At 38.0% G+C, this 21728-nt stretch overlaps 2 protein-coding genes across 2 annotated transcripts in view; one reads left to right on the forward strand and one right to left on the reverse strand.

Moving 5' to 3' along the window:
• The window catches only part of LOC306846221 (dual specificity protein phosphatase 22-B), a 16289-nt gene extending 14613 nt beyond the window's left edge, over positions 1-1676 (reverse strand). Inside the window, exon 1 of the mRNA XM_079379392.1 lies at positions 1403-1676. Within this exon, the coding sequence (XP_079235518.1) occupies positions 1403-1423 (21 nt within the window). The 5' untranslated portion in view covers positions 1424-1676. The remainder of the gene's footprint in view (positions 1-1402) is intronic.
• LOC306846176 (receptor-interacting serine/threonine-protein kinase 1-like) lies at positions 1440-18940 on the forward strand. The gene is made up of 11 exons (XM_079379325.1): positions 1440-2370; positions 2755-2940; positions 3070-3226; positions 4927-5064; positions 6147-6378; positions 7129-7278; positions 7729-7805; positions 8379-8451; positions 11592-12149; positions 16389-16538; positions 17165-18940. The coding sequence occupies exons 2-11, from the start codon at positions 2783-2785 to the stop codon at positions 17461-17463; spliced, it is 1992 nt and encodes a 663-aa protein (XP_079235451.1). The 5' UTR covers positions 1440-2370; positions 2755-2782; the 3' UTR covers positions 17464-18940.
• Positions 18941-21728: the final 2788 nt, after the last annotated feature.

Below are 21728 nucleotides of genomic sequence, written 5' to 3' on the forward strand. Positions count from 1 at the left end.
ATTAGGCTCTCGGGCGAGATCCCATTAGTCAGTCAAACTGACGTTACGTCGAACGTGACTGACTGCTAGGGAACCTAGATCCCGTTACTAACTACAGTCTTCATCATGTAATCTGTAATCTAACAGACTACAATTTGTAAGTAATCTACCCAGCTCTACTTTATTATCTGATTTGTGTATGTAATTACAGTAAAACTATATTAAACTCTGCTTTATCTAGTGCTACATGTTTAAATGAAGATGTTTTTCTTCTGAAATCAGTGTAAAAATACAGCAAGTTACCATTGTGACAATTTACCCCATATAATGTGATAACATGCCCTACTACAGGTATTTTTGATTGTAAACGGTGCTTAATCTCTCGTTTCAGACCAGACAACTTTTTCACTAGAAGAAGCCTTATTTTGGATTATGGATTTATATTTTACCTGAAAACAACAGTTTGAAGTTGAAAAAAAAAGCCAGCTTTGTGTCAGCTTTTGTCTTCTCCAGATGTTAACCGATGGACTGGAGTGGTGTGGATTACTGTGATGTTTTTATCAGACTCTCATTCTGACGGCACCCATTCACTGCAGAGCATCCATTGCTGAGACACTGATGCAATGCTACATTTCTCCAAATCTAAACTCATCTACAATGATAAAGTGTTTTTATGTGGTCACGTTGCTATGTACAATTGTTAGCACGTTGCTATGTGGTTGCTAGGGTATCCTATCTATGCTCTATGCAGTTGCTAAGTCAAGTCAAGTCAAGTCAAAGTTTATTTATAAAGCACTTTTTTTAAAACAACAAGTGTTTATCAAAGTGCTGTACATGCAATAAGTAATAAGAAAAATGATACAACCAGTGACACTAAAAAACACTAAAAGACAATAAAACAATAAAAAGAAGCAGCTCTCACATAGCGTTAAATGCCAAACTATAAAAATACGCTTTTAGGCTAGATTTAAAGACAACAAGTGTTTGCTAAGGCTTTCTAGTAGTTAGCACACTTCTGCATGGTTGCTATGGTTGCTTTAGGTTGTTGTCAGCGCGTTGCTAAGCTGTTCTAAGTGACTCTTAGCCGATTGCTGAGCGGTTGCTAGTGTGTTCTGCCGGTTGTTAGCGCGTTGCTATGGTGTTGTTGCTTTCTTGCCCAAATCAAACTGTTATGATGTACTTTATACACGTCTCGGGTTACTGTAAATCGATTTTATTATTACTATTATTATTATTTATTTGCTTTATCGTAATCGACAAAGACACCTGCTTTGATAAATCGCTGTCAGTTGCTCGCATTAGTTTGTTCCTGGTTAAATCAATAACCCTGAGCAGACAGCGTCGTGTTTGCTTGCGTCACATGTCCAACATCGAGATTACATTCCTCTCAAAGTTACAGTCCTAAAGCAGAAGGCCCATCTACCTTATTTATTCCGTTTCCCATGCCACACTGTTTCAGGAGTCCGCTGGAAACGAGGCTTGTATCGACAGCTTTTAATCGCTATTAGCGCTCACATCTAACTATATGTTGTCGTCCAGAGTCCACGCGCTCAGATGAATCTCTTAAAGACACAGTACACTCTATTACAGACACCATGCACTGCGCTCGTGATGCTACTGAAGTTTGAGCAAAGTACTCGCATGCTAGGAAGACTGCGTTGAATTGAACAGCTGTAATTAAGATTAAAATTAATATCAAGTCATTTTAAAAATGCACAGGCAAAACGGTTTGATCCTTTTCTGCAAAATGGGCGAATAAATGAATAAATACATTACGTTTAAACGTGGATACGATAGAGGGCATTTTTAGGATTTATAACATGTTTTCTGAATACTAGTGGACTCTCTCGCTTCATTTGGAAGACAGTTACACATTTTTGGAGCATAGTGACTAAAAGCTTGAGATTTAATGTGTAATATTTGGTAAAAGTCCAGCACTAGAGGATCGTAACATTCGATTAGGAATAGATCTTGACAAACAATCAGAAATATTAGAAGGTGTCGGGTTATGCAATGCTTTATACACTAATGTAAGAATCTTGACTATAGAACCCATAGAAGTGTCAATTTATTTATTTATTTATTTATTGCCAAGTATAATTTATTTGGGCACTTACTTATCTCTTACAACTGCCATTTACTCACAGCATTTCATTAAAATTTTCATTTTATTTTTCCTTAAACAGTGATGCAGCATTTTTAATTCGCTTTTTTTTTATGTTTATTTGTTGATGTGTTAGCTATATTATATAAATGAGCTCTAGATTGAGATGTGTTGTGTTGATCTGGTTTTCTGCTGTTGATTATGTCTGTCTTCCTGATTTTACTTTCAGTTTATAAACTAATGTCCCGGAAGAGAAGCAGAAGTGAATAAAGGCGTGATGTTACACGGTATGTGTTACTCTGCTGTACTCTGGGCTTTCTGGTCGCTTTTAAACATGCTTTTAGGACAAATCTAGTATTTGAAGTCAACTAATGAAGAAAAACTAGCGTTGTTACTGACTAGTGTATCTGTAGTGAATGAAAGCAGAAATGCCAAATACAAGCTTTCGAATACCGATCTTTATTTATTTCCCCGTTTCTAACGTGTTTCTCTGAACTGAAGTCAAACTTCATTCAAACTTTCTCCTTTGATCGTCGGGAAATATATAAAGTGTTTAGTCAGACACAATCCTTCCGCAAACTTCCGCAATCCCTCATATAGAGAGAGAGAGAGGTTGTGTTTTCATTGGGTTGATTGTGGAATGTGTCTGATTTGTGTTCATGTTGCTCCAGGGAAGTCGTCTGTAGGAATAGAGGAACTATGGCTACAGCTGAGAGCCTGAGTCTTATGAAGTCAGCAGATCTGATCAAGAAAGAGCCTTTGGATTATGGAGGGTTTGGGGAAGTTTACCTGTGTTACCACAAAACACTGGGCCAGGTGGTGCTGAAGACGGTCTACACCGGCCCGCCGCGCAATGGGTGAGTGTAAAGAACCTGCTCAACATTACAGCTTCAAATGTTGTGGAAACTGACTGAGTTTAATGTGTGTGTGTGTGTGTGTGTGTGTGTGTGTGTGTGTGTGTGTGTGTGTGTGTGTGTGTGTGTCAGCCGGCAGAAGCAGTCTCTCCTGGATGAAGGCAGTCTGATGAGCCGGTTAAACCATCAGCGAGTGGTCAAGCTGCTGGGTGTTATTCTGGATGACGGAGACTATTCTTTAGTCATGGAGCTCATTCCTAAAGGAAACCTGCTCTCCATGCTGGAGAGGGTAACAGCAGACTCTGTTTTATGCCAAAATATACATGAAGTTTCACATTTGGACCACCAAACCAGTCATAAGCATACATTTTTTGAAATTTTTAAATTGATGCATCATCTGAAAGCTGAATAAATAATCTTTCCATTGATGTTTGTTATGATAGGACAATATTTGTCTGAGATGCAACTATTTGAAAATCTGGAATCTGAGGGTGCCAAAAAATCTAAATATTGAGAAAATCTCCTTTAAAGTTGTTCAAATGAATGACTGGTTTTGTGGTCCAGGGTCACATTTCTGTTTGTCCAACACTGCATGTGACCACAGTGTCCAAAAACACACTGAACGTACCAAAACAGTATTAGCCCTTGTGCATCAATTAAAAAAGTTACACAGAGGTCCTTTGACGAAATAGTTCATGTCATCAAAATATTATAGTTTAATATGTTTTTTGGCTTTCACTGACATAGATTTATTTTTTACCAACATCAGTGCTGATCATAAAAAATTCATTTATTTTCAGGATTTTAACAATTTAAATTTGTTTACATAATGCCACTGTTGTTGTTGTTGTTTTGTGTGTGTGTGTGTGTGTGTGTGTGTGTGTGGACATAATGACACAGGTATGACACAGGTATTACAAGGTGAAGGTGACTTTTCAGGACATGTCTCCTCTTTTCAAAACGCTTATAAATCATACAGAGTGAGGTTTTTTGGGGGAAAGTAGAAATGCACAGTCTCCGGTGAGGACTAAGTGTAGGTGTAGGGCAATAGAATATAAGGTTTGTACAGTATAAAAACCATTACGCCTATGGGATGTCCCCACTTTTCACAAAAACAAACGTGTGTGTGTGTGTGTGTGTGTGTTTGAGAAATGTTCCATATATTAAGTGCTAAGCATATTTTTACAGTCCTGCATATGGCAATAATTTGCAACAACATTCATTTTGATGCATTTTTTTTTTTTTTGCAGTGTCAGATTAAAACAAAAGCTACCATTCAAACATATTTCTCAGTACACACATTTATATAATGAAAATAGTAAATTCATATTTAAATTTCGAAACCTTGGCAAAGAATGGATGTTTTTATGCTCAGTGGCACTGGGGTTAAATATTGTGGCATTGTTGTCTTTAAGGTCCTAAGTGTAACTCTTTTTTGTACCTAGTGTAAAAATATATTTATGAGAAACAATGAGGGCAAAATATTTCAATTTTTTTTGACAATTTATCCTTTTTGCATTAACACAGCCAAACTGATATTAAAAAATTTATAAATAAAAAGAGAAAGATGTGCCTAAGGACGCACAAGGGCTCATTGTTCATAAACATGAATGTGCTTACAAGTTTACAACAAAAACTATTTGAATGATCAAAATCTGTAACATTATTGGTATCTTGATGTAAATGCAGAAAAAATCAGTCTTTAATGTGCAAAATGGACATAATAAGCACTCTCTGAGGAGAATTCACAGTATTCACAGTCCTGCTGTCCTACTTAGCCCACCCTTGCATGCACTAGTATACAAATATTGTTTGGTTCATTACCTGATTTGCATAAATCCTTTATTGAATCGACAGATCCACAGACAGAGCATGCAAATAAACAGCTCCTCACTCAAAGCACTTCATTTGTAGTGAATCCCCCTTCACTTTGGAAATGTGCCACTTTTTGATCTCTTAATAATATTTTCCTCATATTTGTTGCTCCAGGTGCCTGTTCCAATATCTGTGAAAGGAAGGATCATTCTGGAGATCTTGGAGGGAATGGTTTATCTCACAGAGAACCAAGTCATTCACAAAGATCTCAAACCAGAGAACATCCTGGTGGACAAGAATTTCCATATAAAAGTATGAAACTTCTCTCTAAATTCACCACAGTACACACTTTCTAAAAAAGATAAATATTGACATTACTGAAAATATTCACCCATAGTTTAGATTATGGACTTTTCACTGGGGCGATACCTTTTCACAAGGTACTAAACTGTACCATTTAGGTACTAATATGTACTTCCAAGTATAATATGCAGCCTGTAGGGGTAAATAAGTTACAAATATGTATCATTTTCAAATGCTTTTGTAGCTTTTTTGTCTGAGAGCGCATGTAAATCTCTCAGGAAATGAATGTCTGCTTTAACTGCCTGATGATAAAATGATCAAATGTAATATGTATTGTTAAAGTTCTTTACGCATACTAAATAATTGAACGTTGTTGTGAAATGTAAACAATATCGCACAACTCTATATATAAAGTTGGATATATAGCACATATAACTTTATCCACATGCATCCAGTATAATAATTTATTGTGATATTATATAGCAAATGTTAGCTGCTTGATTGCTTGTATTGTTCCAAAATATAACCTCTATTATCGGACAGCTCTAATCTGCTAAATGCAACTGTAAGGCATTAAGATATGTGGACCACAAAACCAGTCATAAGGGTCAGTTTTTCAAAATTGAGATTTATACATCATTTATACATCTGAAAGCCGAATAAATACGCTTTCCATTGATGTATGGTTTGTTATGATAGGACAATATTTGTCTGAGATACAACTATTTGAAAATCTGGAATCTGAGGGAGCAAAAAAATCTAAATATTGAGAAAATCTCCTTTAAAGTTGTTCAAATGAAGTTCTTAGCAATGCATATTACTAATCAAAAATGAAGTTTTGATATATTTACAGTAGGAAATTTAATGATTTTTGTCATAAAAGAGAAATGTATAATTTTGACCCATACATTGTATTGTTGGCTATTGCTACAAATATACCTGTGCTACTGATGACTGCTTTTGTGCTGCAGGGACACATATTACAAACATTAGCATTAATCAAAGCTGCTTTGAAAAGCGCTATAAAAATACATCTGGCGTGAAGGATTTTCATGCACACTCTGAGCTGTGTTTTGTTTGCTCTGCATCAGATCGCAGATCTCGGTCTGGCCACGTCTCAGATGTGGAGCAAGCTGACTAAAGAGGAGTCTCGTAGACAGAGTCATACGGGCAAGAAGTTGTGTGCGCGCGCCGCAGGCACTCTGTGCTACATGGCTCCTGAGCACCTGAAGAGCATCAACAACCGCTCCACTGAGAAATCTGACGTCTACAGCTTCGCCATCGTCGTCTGGGTCGTCCTGACCGGCCGCGAGCCCTATGAGAGTGAGTCTCGCTTCACAACCGCATGATTAACTATTCCACGCTGCAATGTGACCCTGGGCGGCTGAGTTACAATACAACTCAATAATAACTAAATTATCTGTTTTGCAAATAAACACTTCATATATAGCTTTTTGTAAGGAACAGACTGAAATAATAAAATTAATTATAATATAAATATTAAAAAAAAAAAAAATATATATATATATATATATATATATTTTTTTTTTTTAAATCATTATTGCTGTCAGTTTAAACAGCACAGTTCTTCTTTCTCAATGAAGGCCCTGATATGACACATTTTAATGAGGCCACACAATTGTATTTTGATCATCATCATGATTTCTACTTCTTTTGATTATTATTAAACTGAATAATTGCAAATAGCAGCTAACTCAGTTCACGTGATGTGTGTACTGCGAAGCAGCTTTGGTTTCCTCTTTTTGTGTAATTTAGATGGAAAATGTGTGCCTTTTTATCATTTGAGTCACTTAACGAAAGTTGCTAAAAGTTGCTAAATAAATTTGTTGCTAGGTGCTTTTGGAAAGAAAAGTTGCTAAGGTAGTCTGAAAAGTTGCAAAAACATTTGATTTTATCAATTATATCGCAATAATTACCGTTTTATCACCCAGCCCTAATTGCATGCAAATGCTCTTTAATATTTGACCTAATTTCATATTTGCAGTGTATAAAACTCAAGACCAAGGTTTAGTACCCAGAAAGTGTGAATTAATATATATATATTTTTTCCAGATGCCAGGAGTGAAGATCAGATCTGCCACTGTGTGTGTCAGGGTGAGCGTCCCGACGAAGCTCTGATCCCACCAGACACCCCTCAAGACATCATAGAGCTCATGAAGACCTGCTGGAAGGAAGACCCTCGGCACCGGCCCACGTTTAAAGGTAGAAGCCTTGAAGGTTCATCCTGGATACAAAAGGAATGTTTTGTCACGCCTGCCAATGAGAACGCATCTTCCCTACCAGACGTGTTTAGCAGAGAATATTCATTTAGTTGATTATGAATGGAACAGAATGCGGTAAAATCTACTTTTACTTGACATAGCATCCTAAAAACATACTGATACAGTTTATGGGATTAATTGAGATGCATTGTTTTGAATCAGTTGAGTATATTAGTAACAGATTATGAGGCACAGAATTATTGCTCTTGGTATAAAGGGGTGTAACTTAACTTTATTTGCTTGCCAAAGCCAGGTTATTCTCTCATTTGACTATTGATTTTAGTCCTGGATTACTTTCTCTTTGGACTCATTTTTTTTTCTTTATTTGAACTACGTAAGCTACTAAACTTTTTATCTATTTGTTTATTTATTTGTTTTCTGTTTTTTACAGATAGCTTTGAAATTATCTTACCTTTTTACCAGGAGAAGCTGGCAGCAAATGTAAAAGCGGATTTGGAGAGTCTGATGGTGAGAAGTTATTTTCTTTCTCAGCTCGTGTGTCCGGTGAATCTGTAAGTGTTCGGATGTCCAAACATTGATTCACTGATTCTTAGACATGCTGCCACATTTCACATTTCATATATTGCTGTTTTTATTGGATTACATTAATTAGGTTTAACTGATTAAGCTAATTTGATCCGATTACTGTGCATGACACAAGAGGTTGTCACTGTTTTAAACTTACACTGCATCTGACATGAACAAAACAAAGCATCATTCTTCATTAATTTTCATAATCATGACAGTCCTATGTGTTCCTGCATTATAGTTTTCTTTGCCTCTTAAAGGAATAGTTCACCCAAAAATGAAAAGTGTGTCATGATTTACTCACTCTGTGTGATTTCTTACATGTATGATTTATTATGACGTGTCATGATCACTGTATATGAGGATCACAATTGAAGCTTTATTCACTTTCACAGCAAATCACTGACTGCACACATACACAATTGTTAAATAACTCTGTTATTTAACCTAGAGATTACTTGTACTTTACAGTTTTTCTAGGATTATTTCATTGCATTGTTTTCTTTTGCACAGAGAACGTATGAGGGCCCAGAGGAGCTGGTAGAAAAGATGAAGTCCCTCACAACAGACTCACTCACTGCTGAAGGTGTGCTGGTTTATCCAGTCAGGGCTCAGCATCCATTTAACATCGAGTGCCTTTTTTTGTGTATATTGTGTTATATATTTTATGTATATTTCACTTTTTATTTATTTTATTTATTTATTTAGTCATTTAGCAGACGCTTTTATCCAAAGCGACTTACAAATGAGGACATAAGAAGCAATCAAAACCAACAAAAGAGCAACAACGTGCAAGTGCTATTACAAGTCTTGGTTAGCCTAACGCAGTACAGATAATTATTATTATTATTGTTGTTATTTTTTAATAAAAAGACATAGATAAAATACAATTAGAATAGATAGTGCTAGAGTTAGAGGGTCAAGTAAAGATGGAACAGATGAGTTTTTAGCCGTTTCTTGAAGATGGGTAAGGATTCGGCTGCTCGGATCGAGTTGGGCAGGTCATTCCACCAGATGGGAACAGTTAATGAAAAAGTCCTTGAAAGTGTTTTTCTGTGTTTTTGGGATGGTACAATAATTCGTTGTTCACTTGAAGAACGCAAGCTTCTAGAGGGCACATAAGTCTGAAGTAAAGAATTTAGGTAAAGGGGTGCAGAGCCAGTGGTGGTTCTGTAGGCAAACATTAATGCCTTGAATTTAATGCGAGCAGCTATTGGTAGCCAGTGCAAATTGATGAACAGAGGCGTGACGTGCGTTCTTTTCGGCTCATTAAAGATTAATCTTGCAGCGGCATTTTGGATTAATTGTAGAGGTTTAATAGAATTGGCTGGAAGACCTGCCAAGAGAGCATTGCAATAGTCAAGTCTGGACAGAACAAGAGCCTGAACAAGGAGTTGCGTTGCATGTTCCGAGAGAAAGGGCCTGATCTTCTTAATATTATATAATGCAAATCTGCAGGACCGGGCAGTTTTAACAATGTGGTCTGAGAAATTCAGCTTATCATCAATCACAACTCCAAGGTTTCTGGCTGTTTTTGAAGGAGTTATGGTAGATGAGCCTAACTGGAAGCTGAGATTGTGATGAAGCGATGGGTTAGCTGAAATTACAAGCAGTTCTGTCTTAGCTAGGTTGAGTTGAAGGTGATGGTCCATCATCCAGCAAGAAATGTCTGATAGACACGCTGAGATGCGAGCAGCTATCGTCGGATCATCAGGATGGAATGAGAGGTAGAGTTGAGTGTCATCAGCATAGCAGTGATATGAAAAGCCATGTTTCTGAATGACAGAACCTAGTGATGCCATGTAGACAGAAAAGAGAAGTGGTCCAAGAACTGAGCCCTGAGGCACCCCAGTAGCTAGATGTTGCGACTTGGATACCTCACCTCTCCAAGATACTTTGAAGGACCTATCAGAGAGGTAAGACTCAAACCACTGGAGTGCGGTTCCTGAGAAGCCCTTTCTCAATAGGGTTGACAAGAGGATCTGATGGTTGACTGTATCAAAAGCAGCAGACAAATCTAGCAAGATGAGTAATGAAGATTTGTCAGCCGCTCTTGCAAGTCTTAGGGCTTCAACAACAGAAAGCAAGGCAGTTTCGGTCGAATGTCCACTACTGAAGCCAGATTGGTTACTGTCCAGGAGGTTGTTCTGTGTGAGAAAGACAGAGACTTGGTTGAACACAACTCGTTCAAGTGTTTTTGCAATGAAAGGAAGAAGGGAAACCGGTCTATAGTTCCCAAAAAGAGTTGGGTTAAGAGTGGGTTTTTTAAGAAGTGGAGTTATACGAGCCTGTTTAAATGCAGAGGGAAAAATTCCAGTGTGAAGGGATGTGTTAACGATGTGAGTGAGTGCAGGTACGACTGCAGGTGAAATGGCTTGAAGGAGATGAGATGGAATAGGATCAAGCGGACAGGTAGTAGGATGACTGGAAAGGATGAGTTTAGAGACTTCTGCCTCAGAGAGTGGAGAGAAGGATGTGAACGAGTGTATGTTTGCTGGTAAGATATGTTTGATAGATTGTGGTGTGGAAAATTGTGCAGTGAGGTTTGTAATTTTATTAATGAAGAATGTGGCAAAGTCATCAGCTGTTAGAGATGATGAAGGAGGGGGAGGAGGAGGACAAAGGAGGGAGGAAAATGTTTTAAATAGCATGCGAGAGTTAGGTGAGTTGTTAATTTTGTCATGATAGTATGTCCTTTTAGCAGTGGAAACATTAGCAGAGAAGTCAGAGAAGAGTGATCGATATAAATTAAGGTCAGTAGGATTTTGTGATTTGCGCCATACCCTTTCTGCAGCCCTGAGTTTAGAACGATGTTTTTGGAGAACATCAGATAGCCAAGGGGCAGAAGGGGTACTACGGGCTGGCTTGGATGAAAAGGGGCAGAAAGTATCTAAACAAGACGTCAGAGTGGAACAGAAAGTATCAGTAGCACTGTTAGCATCAAGAGAGGATAACTGTTTATGGGGAGGAAGCGAAGATGAAACCATAGCAGATAGCCGGGAGGGTGAGAGTGAACGCAAGTTACGTCGAAAATTGACATGTGGAGGGATATGTGATGTGTCAGGAATCATGTTGAGGTTAAGAGTAAGGAGGAAGTGATCTGAGGTGTGCAGTGGAGTAACCAGCACATTATCAGTGGAGCAGTGCCGTGTGTAAATAAGGTCCAGTTGGTTCCCTGATTTCACTTAAGACCACTTACTGTGCATCAAATATATACCATATTTTCTGCAATATCAGCCATGCTTTTTAATCATATGAAACATGTTGCTACTTATTTTCCAAAACCAAAGTATATAATGCAGTTAACATCAATCACCCAAAACATGTGAAAACAGTTGAATTTGTGCCGAATTAGAGAGGAAAGTTTATTTTTGAGGAAACATTCTTAGAATGTTATTTGTACTTGATGAAGATTTTAAGAAATATTTTTGTAACCTTTAGCTTTCTAAGAACCATGAGAAAACTGGTCATTTTTACATTCTTACCCCTGGTTTCACAGACAAGGCTTAAGCCTGGTCCTAGACTAAAATATAAATCTGAGCTGTTTCAACTGAAAGAAAGTTGCTGGTCTTAAAACATGTCAGTGCATTTGCTTTGACTTAAGATGCACACCAGTAATGCTTTTTTCTAGGGCATGTTTATAAAAATTACTTAAATGTCCTAATTGAACTATGGCATATCAGATGCTTGTAAATGCAATGCTGACTGTTCTTGTTGTGTCCGCAGACCCTTCGCCGTGTTCCAGAGACTCTCCAGGGCCCTTGAGGAGCTCAGACATCGGCCCGGTGGAGGCTAGCATTGAAGACCTCAGCTTCATGACCCCTGAAGAGTCTCTACTGCAGGTCGACGCCGCACCTCCCAGCTCTCCCAATCTGGAGCTCAAACTGGCTCAAGAGTACAACTACCACAAATACGGCAGTCGTATAGTGGATCAGCCGGACGCCAGCGTTTATAATCCGCTCCCGCAGCAGCCAGCCAGCAGCAGGTGGGCCGGAGAGGCTTCTTCTGTGAAGTCTTGGACTAAACCCGCCGCTAACCCAAACCCAGACGAGGAGCTCCAGCTGAGGCCTGCAGGCTCATTTGACGGATTGCACAGGCCAGAGTTGGCGAGTCAGCTCTCAATGCCTTCTTCTGACTACAACAGACTCCAGCATCCTCATCATCCGTCGTACAATCGCATCAAGTCCTGTCCAGATGGTGAATCTCGTGCAGCGGAGTCTTATATGCTGGATTCACACCCTGGCCTGCGTTTATCACCTGTCGTATGTCCTCCATCTGACTCGGGTACAGTTAACAATTCACAACTAACAAGTCATTTCTGCAGTGCTTTATACAATACAGATTGTGTCAAAGCAGCTTCACAGACAGTGATAAACAGGAAAATAGCATCAGTTTTCAACAGAATCAGCAGCTCTAAAAGGATAGTGAATAGAAAGGGCTGCACAATGAATCATATTTTAACTGTAATCACAATTTCTCAATTCATTAAGCATAATCATCTGTGATATTTGCCTGCTGGTTATTCGTCCTAATAACGTTTCATGTTAGTTTGGCATTTGCATTGTCTTGCATTGGTAGCAGGCCTCTACAAGCTTTCATGGTTGCGGTTGCCAGATTTCAATAGATAAATCCCCCAATAAGAGCTGTTTTCATTAGGGATGCACTGAATCTTCAGCAACCGAAATTATTCGGCTCAAAATAGCAAAATAATAAGCGAAAAGACCAAATAATTTGTACCGAACAATGACTCAAACAAATAGATGTGTGCACTAATGCAGCAAACGTGTCTGCGGTGTGAAAGTATTTAAAACTGTCAGAGAAAGACGCAAAAATCATTACAAGCATGAAGCACCGCCATCGAGAGACTGCTTAGAGCTGCATCTCATGTCTCCGATGAGAAGAGAGAGGGTGGTTGTTGCTGGTTACTGCCTCAAACAATTAGTAAATAAACTGTGGAACGTCATGTTTTCTAATATACGCACACATTGCATGCATTCAAATAGCGCTGCATGAGCTCGCGGCGCCAGGGTTCAAAGTCCAAAGCATGAGGAAAATCTGCGCTGAAACACTGTTACTCGTCAGTCACATTTTTATTAATTTTTTTTAAAGGCATGTGACAATGTGATACGTGCGACAAACATCTTCCCAAATTCATAATGAGAATCATTTATAAATATGTTGTCAACAAAAAGAAGCACTGATGCGGGTTTCTGCCAAAATAAAAGCTGAGAAAAAGCAGCAACTCCATCAACATTCATAAATGTTGGTATCATAATTTTACTGTTGTTCTGTAAAACAAAATAAAAAAGTAAGATAATAATAATTACAACAGCTCTATTAATACATGTATTATAACATTCACACACAGTGTTCAAATTGGGATCTGTAATATATTCTCATGTTTTATATTCTGCATTTATTTGCACAGTAAAAATATACGCCTGATTCAAGAAGGAGGTCTCAAAAATGGCCAAAAAAATATTATTTTGGCTTCCGGTTCTGGATGCGAATGGATAAACCGTTAATAAAGCGGTTCATCCGGCCCGGATCCGAACTGGATCTGTTCATTAAGTGGGTTTATACCTTATTTAAAATGGGTAATCTGGCCAAAACTAGCTATGGAAATACCTCAAACAGAGCTGACAAACATTATGTAGACTAGTTGCTCTATAAAAGCTTAAATATCCCATATGTCTCCCTTTATTAATATTAATAAACCAGAAAATCGTAAAAAAAAATCTAAACTTTTCTTGGCCAATAACAATGAAACACTATATAAAATGTAAGTATTACATGAAGATAAATAAAAAATAAAATGCAACCACAAATTGTACAAAACATTGTTTTATTTAATGAAAAACTTAAAAATAGAATTCAGTTCGATATCTTGGTAAAGTTCATCTTTACGAATGAATTAGCTCAATTCAGCTATAAGGAATTTTATAGCATACAAAAGTTTAATTATTCACTTTGTGTCAGCTTGATGTTGATTTAATACAATTAAAACATTATGAAACAAAGTCGATTCAGTAATAAAGCAGCTCTGGAGAAAACAGTGGTATCATAATCCAACAATTCAGTTCAAGTTTTATCATTATGCAATACAATGAAATCAGTATTTTATCAGTAAAATGTAGACATTTTTATAATAATGTATGTTTATATGACTCAACAGATCACGTTGGAATGATTAGCTCTTACTGTATCATTAACTGCCATAGCCCTTGACTATGTCTGCATGAAATACCTCTGCTTTTTCAGCTTTCTATCATGGATAGCATTCGGCTGTGAGAAGGGCTATGGCAATTGATGATACAGTAAGCCTTAACCACTCCAACGCAATCTTAATTAAAATAATATGAACATGAAATAACATACAACGTCTACATTCAATACTATCCAGTCTCTGCTGTAGCGCCTGTGTCCTAAATTCCCAGAATGCATTGCCATTGTGGCAACACATTCCTATTCTCTATTGATATGAATCTTTTGACATTGCACATTTATTCCATGTAAAAGCTGTAGTGTGGATCATTGTCAGTTTTTGACAAAATAGTTGGCTAAATCAAGTTCAAAACTCTATTTAATCTTACTTTTAAAGCAGAACATTGAAGGATGAAGTATGATCAAAAACCAGTCTGGAGCACTTGAATGAGCTGTAAAGAGCACACACACACACATACAGTATCTTAGTATTTATTTTTATTTTTTTCAATTTCATATAAATTATTTGAAACCACATTACAAGAGGTGGGGAATATATTTGTCAAAATATATATATATATACAAAAATATACTTGAGTTAATATTCCAGAACTAAATTTCAATGAAAAATATAGCATAATATCACCTGCAGTTATTCCTGAAGAGGGGTGAAAAATGACCCTGTCTCACAAACAGCAGATCCGTCTAAACGGGGCTGTTATTACTCAAAATCTATGATAAAGCTAATGTGCAGAAGAGCTAACGTAATTCGACCTTCCACAACGCAATTTCAGAATGAAAGCCAAAGCAGGGAGGGAAGCCGAAAGCGGTTATAGTTCGTTTTCACCGGTAAATGGCTACGGACCCTTTGGATTGTGCTTCATATAGGCCCATTTCTTTGCTTAACTGTGATGTGAAAATTTTAGCGAAGGTGCTTGCCTCAAGGCTTGAAGATGTTCTCCCTACCATCATCGCTCCTGATCAAACTGGGTTTATAAAGAATCATCAGTCTTTTTTTAATATTCACCGTTTACTTTCAGCATCAGTCCGTTCCAGAATGCGTCGTCTCTTTGGACGCAGAGAAGGCGTTCGACAGGGTGGAGTGGGAGTGTCTTTTAGTTTTGGAAAAATTTGGATTTGGTCTGGTCTTTCTCTCTTGGATTAAATTACTTTATAGCGCTCTCTCCACTGTAGTCCTGACCAATGGTCTATCTTCTCAACCTTTTAACTTGCATCGCGGAACCCGGCAGGGCTGCCCGTTGAGCCCATTATTATTGGCCCTTGCTATTGAGCCTTTAGCGATTGCTCTACGTGAGTGTCTGGAATTACACGTGGTGAGGCCGTGCATAAAGTAACTCTATATGCAGATGATCTATTGCTTTTTATTTCTAACCCGCAGACTTCTTTGCCTGCAGCTCTAACCTTACTTGAGAATTTTGGTCAGCTCTCCGGCTACAGACTTAATCTGCAAAAGAGTGATTTTTCTCCGATTAATAAAGTAGATATGCAATTACAGTACTCCAACATACCACTGAAGATAGTCAAAAATAAGTGTACTTATCTTGGTGTCTATCACTCGCCAGCATAAACATCTTTTTAAACATAATTTTGGTATTCTTCTTGAACGAATTAAGAAGGATCTTTCTAAATGGTCTCCTAATAAAAATGTATCTCATTGGACGCATTAATTCCATTAAGATGGTGGTGCTTCCTACATTTCTTTATCTTTTTCAGTGTTTACCTCTTTTTATTCTGTTTTCATTTTTTAAATCTCTGGACTCGGTTATCTCTATTATCTCTTTTATTTGGAATGGTAAACATCCTCGTGTCGTTCGCTTGTTATTGCAAACTAGTGTGTCTTACCATATTATTTGAATGTATTATCTTAATTATGAACACACTGGTTTGTAGTACAAACAGTTTTGCCATTTACTGCACTTTGTTATTCTTCTTGTTATTTCCCGACCGTAACTAATGAACCTGAAGTCTTGCACATTCACAGAAAACGATTTACTTGAAAAATAAGGTGGATACTATTATTTTTGTTAAGATCTCTTATGCTTTCAAAGCTACCCTTACTACCTTTAACAACAATCTGATCGGAGAAAGTTTTATTTGGGGGGGTATATATAGTCTATATATAGATATAGTCTATATTCATGCTATGGATATAGACTATCCATAGCATGAATAGTCTATAACTATCCATGCATCTATCTATCTATCTATCTATCTATCTATCTATCTATCTATCTATCTATCTGTGTGTGTGTGTACATAATATAACATTTTCTCCTGATTTGTTTGGTTTTCCATTAGGGTGGCCTGTGACCATCTCGAATGCCAGTGCGATTCAAATCGGGAGTTACAACACCATGAATTTGCGAGTGTCTGATAACAGCCCCTCCAGCTCGTTATCCACCGGATCCATCAGCAGAACCAGATATAATGAGCTTCTGCTGAAGTACGGTAAGACTGTCTCTGTGTCAGACCTAGTGAGCCGCTATCTAATTAAATAAGCACTAGTTTGCATACATTTCCAGAACAAAAATGTGAACACTGAATTAAGTAACTTGTTAGATTTTTTTATTTTTATGTTTTTTTTTATTTAGTTTTTTGATGTATTAAAGGTCTTCACAGAGGGGATTTTGGATTTATCTTTTTATCACTCCATTAATCAGAAAATACTCTCAACAGAAAAAAAATCACAATATTTTAGGAATAAAATGTTAATTATATATGCAAATGATTTATTATTATTATATACAAATCTCTCTCTAAAAACCTTCAGAAAATAGGAATAAACATGTAAGATTTTGTGCGTAAGTGCTGCTGAAGTAGAGACTGTAACTACAGATGCAAATAGATAAAGTGCAATTAAAGCAACACATAAAACGCTAATTTGAAACAACAGATTATGGAAAGCCAAGAGCCCAAAATCTCACAATTGACCAATGCATGTTTTTTCCCTGTAGTGCCTCGCCTTATTAAAGCCCTCATTTTATAGTAGTCCTGATTAAATGACTGAACTCTCATTGCTTTATTTGTGCCAGATGTGTTTGATTTTCTCCATTTGATTGTGTTGTGATGATCAGAGGAGCACACGGTCACTGAGATCCACCTGGATGTGGTGCGTCAGAACGTGGGTGGAAACTGGAAGCAGGTGGCTCGGAAACTGGGGCTGACCGACATAGACGTGGACACCATCGAGCACGACTATGACCGCGACGGCTTGGTAGAGAAGGTGCACCAGATGCTGGAGCGCTGGAAGATGAAGGAGGGCCTGCTGGGCATCACCGTGGGTAAACTGTGCCGTGCGCTGGAGGGCTGCATCAAATCCAACGTCCTCCTGCATCTGCTGCTGAAGTGTCAGAACACCGCTGGAGTGCCTTGAAACGCCACCTTGGGGTTGTGTCATAATTACATCTTGATTACATAATTACATTGGGTAATGGGGCATTTATACAACTCTAACAACCTTCTGAAACATTGCAAAGATGTGCAGTATTTCTGACTGCCTAACTGGCCTGCCATGGGTTTTTGGTCATTTTTGCGGATTCGTGTGAGCGTGGATCGTATTGACAACATTTTGACAACTTTTCTAAAAGGAAACCTTTTCCGTTTTTAGTGCATCATTTTCATGTAAATGTACCCTGAGTTCAGAATATGTTCCTACAAAGTGCCTTTTTCCTGATCTTGATCAGTTGAATCAATCTTTATATTTCAGAATCACTTGTCATGATTCTGAGATGCTTTGATTTTTTTTCTGTTTAGACATTTCTTTAAGAATAAATACTGGCATATAGATAATTGGCAGGAGTTAGCATGTTCTCCCAAAGTAAGTGTGTGGTTCCTCCGGGTGCTCCGGACTCCCACGGTCCAGAGACATGCAGGTTAGGTGGCCTGGATATGATAAATTAGCTGGAAGAGTGACTGTGTGTTGTGTATGAATGATACTTGTTTTCTAACCCAGTGGGGACTTAAACCTGAATGCACACTGACTCATGGGGAAACAAGCTTATAAATCATCCAGAATTAGTTTTTTGAGAATATAAAAATGCCTGTAGTTTTCTGTGAGGTGTAGGCTTGGTTTAGGGCGATAGAATATAAATCCACAGCCAAATCCAGTGAGTGGATAACTCTGCTGCGGTGACATGAGATGATGATAAAGATATGATAGTGACAAATCCAAAGAAAACCCAACATAAAGTGTATTTTATGGTGTTGAGCCACCATTTGCCACCAAACAAGCTTCAGTGCACTTTGGCATTGACTCTAATTTCTTCAAATTAAAGGTTCTTTATTGGTAACGATAGATGGATGGCTTTATTGGCATGTACAAGGATGTTTAAGAACCTTAAACATTCATAAAATCTTTCCATTGCACAAAAGTTTCTTTATAGTGAACACAAGGTTCTTCAGATTATTAAAAAGTTCTTTAAAGCAAGAAAACAATGGTTTTCTTAAGAACTGATCAGTGAAAGGTCCAGAATGTTTCTTCTGTGGCATCACTGTGGGGAAAAACCCTGTTGAAAGCTTTATTTTTCAGAGTGAGCTGAAGAGATGAATGACTTCTTCCAAGAGATATTTCCTCATTTGGTGTTTTGATGAAGATGTTGGAGAGTGCTGCTGGTTTCAGATCAGGTGACTGTGATCTGTGTGAATGGGACACAATCCCATGGATAGAAATGTTTCATCAATGCTTCATCAATCAGCTTTATATTGGTTTGCAGGGACACAAACCATGGCAGCAGAATGCTTGTCAGGCTACCCTGTGGATTGTCCATTCATTTGTCACCTGTTTGTATATCAAAAGTGTTTTAATGTCATATGACATATCATTTTTATTAAAATTACTTTTTACTGTAATGAAATAATCTTCTCTCATTTGTCTATATATGAAATAATTTTACATAGGAAGTGGGCTTCTTCAGTTGATCTAAATAGCTAGAGGTCAGTATAGTGTATATAAACCGTGTCTAACACCCTAAATCAGGACTTTATTAACATTTATATGACCTTCAAGCAGCAACCACAGTATTTGGTTTTAAAGTGACTATTACACGCCAGAATTAAAGTGTAGTGGTTTATATTTTGCAGACAGAAGTCACATACAGCGTATATTGCACTTTCATAATTGTGTGTGTGTGTGTTTTCATTAATTACATTTTTCCACATCCTGAGGATGTTGATGTGGAATTTGAATGGGAAAGACAGGAAATGGGAAATGAAGCTGAATTGCAGTTCATTGAGTTTATCACAGTCACATCAGAGTTTCATTAGTCAAACACAAGTCTAGGGGAACAAGGGAAGAAAAACCTTAAAGTTCATGAAATTTGCCTGTTTACTGATTTCAATCCAGAGTTTTTAAGCTTTTTTGAACACAAAACTAAGCAAACATTGCAAATGACATTATAAATGTAATATGCATGGCCACAAATTAAGAATTAGTTTCTGTTTTAGTAATAGCCACGTTTATATGGAGCCTGCGGCGTGACATGAAAAAAAATGTGGCCACAAATTAAAAATTATTTGCTTTAAGGGAACAAATTACTACAGCGTGGCTGTTGTGCATGCTATATATTTTGTTCTGATGCAGTAGTATCCTACTTTACTATAAAGTGTGAAAGGCTTTTAGTCCAGACTCATTCCTCAGTAACTATCCCCAAATCCTTCTCTTGTCCGTGTGTGCTAAATAAATATGAATGCATATCAACAAATATGAATAAACATTTTATTTTAATTGCAAAACATAATACAAACATAATCAGAGAAAATATGACTGTAACATCCACGCTCATCAACAAAATAAACATGGGTTAAAATGCACAGACAGAAAAAAGCATCATAATAAAGTTAACGTGTCTTTAAACACATTCTCGTTAAACATCAACAATTTTGTGCTTTTTTGTGGGTTTTTAGTCTAAGGGAATAAATTAAAGAGTTGAATTCAGCAAGGAAAAGTGGAAGACACAAAGAAGACTTGCATCAGAATAAACATTTTATTTATATTTTATTAATGCTTGAACAACATATACATAACAAAAGTGTCAAGGGTATACACAGAAAAATATAAAAAATAAAAATCAACTATACATGTAACAGTGGGGGAAAACATTATTTGATCCCCTGCTGACTTTGTACGTTTGACTACTGACAAAGAAATAATCAGTCTGTAATTTTAATGGTAGGTTTATTTTAACAGTGAGAGACAGAATAACAACAAAATCCAGAAAAACGCATTTCAAAAAAGTTATAAAGTGATTTGCATTTTAATGAGTCACATAAGTATTTGACCCCTTTGCGAAACATGACTTAGTACTTGGTGGCAAAACCCTTGTTTCTTGTAGTTGGCCAGCAGGTTTGCACAGATCTCAGGAGGGATTTGGTCCCACTCCTCTTTGCAGATCCTCTCCAAGTCATCAAGGTTTCGAGGCTGACGTTTGGCAACTCGAACCTTCAGCTCTCTCCACAGATTTTCTATGGGATTAAGGTCTGGAGACTGGCTAGGCTATCTGGCTATCTGTAAAATCAACAGATACATAAAAATAAAAAAATAATAAAAGGCCTTGCTAAATCACAGTAACGTCTTAGGTAACGTATGTAACCCCAGTTCCTCGAGGGAACGAGGCGCTGCGTCTGGAGACGCGTTGGGGACGCCTTCAGCGTAACCGGCTCTGAATACCAGTGAAATCTGTCCAAAGGATGGGCGAGACGCCACGGGCGAGGTGACGTAATGACCAGCTGGTATAAAAGCACGTGCGGTGAAACCGGCGTCAGCCTCTGGAATGAAGCCAGAAGTGTGGCCTCGCGACGCAGCGTCTCGTTCCCTCGAGGAACTGGGGTTACATACGTAACCTAAGACGTTCCTCTTCAGGAACTCGAGCTGCGTCTGGAGACGCTTTGGGGAACGAGATATCCATGCTGCCAGACTTACCAATCCCTGCCCAGTGTGTATCCATGCGGAGCACAGCTAGGGCAAGAGGACGGAAGAGCCTGGAGTGGCCCGCATGTCCAGGCCGTAGAACCTGACAAAGGTCAGGGGCGTAGACCATCCCGCAGCGTTGCAGATGTCCTGTATTGGGACACCTGCGAGGAAGGCCTTGGAGGCCGCCACACTCCTCGTGGAATGAGCCTTGACTCCCATCGGCGAGGGGAGGTCAGAGGACTCGTAGGCCATCTGAATGGCATCGACAATCCACCGACTGAGGGTCTGCTTGGACGCAGGAAGACCTCTCTTAGGGGGACCATAGCAAATCAGCAGTTGGTCCGCCCTTCTCCACAGGGCAGCTCTGTGGACGTATGCTCGCACTGGACACATACAGTTAAGCCTTTGCTGGTCAGGCTCCCGAAAGGGAGGAGGACTGAAGGCCTGCAGTACGACAGGCTGTCATATTTTCTTGAAATATGTCGGAGGAAGTTAATATTTCAATACTTTAACAACACATTTGCATGTTTATAGTTCTCTGATTTTTATTAATTACACTGACATGCAGGTAAACAAATTAAAATATTAATATTTTTTATAGTTTAAATAATTCACTTTATTTAAAATTTTTATGATTGAATTAATTATGTTTTCATCAACTCCCAAACCCTCTGCAGTTCTTACATTAAACCCAGTTTGGGAAAGCCTGGTGTAATGTAATGATTAATGCA

This window comes from Barbus barbus (genome assembly GCF_936440315.1).
Source record: "Barbus barbus genome assembly, chromosome: 26".
Taxonomy (NCBI): domain Eukaryota; kingdom Metazoa; phylum Chordata; class Actinopteri; order Cypriniformes; family Cyprinidae; genus Barbus; species Barbus barbus.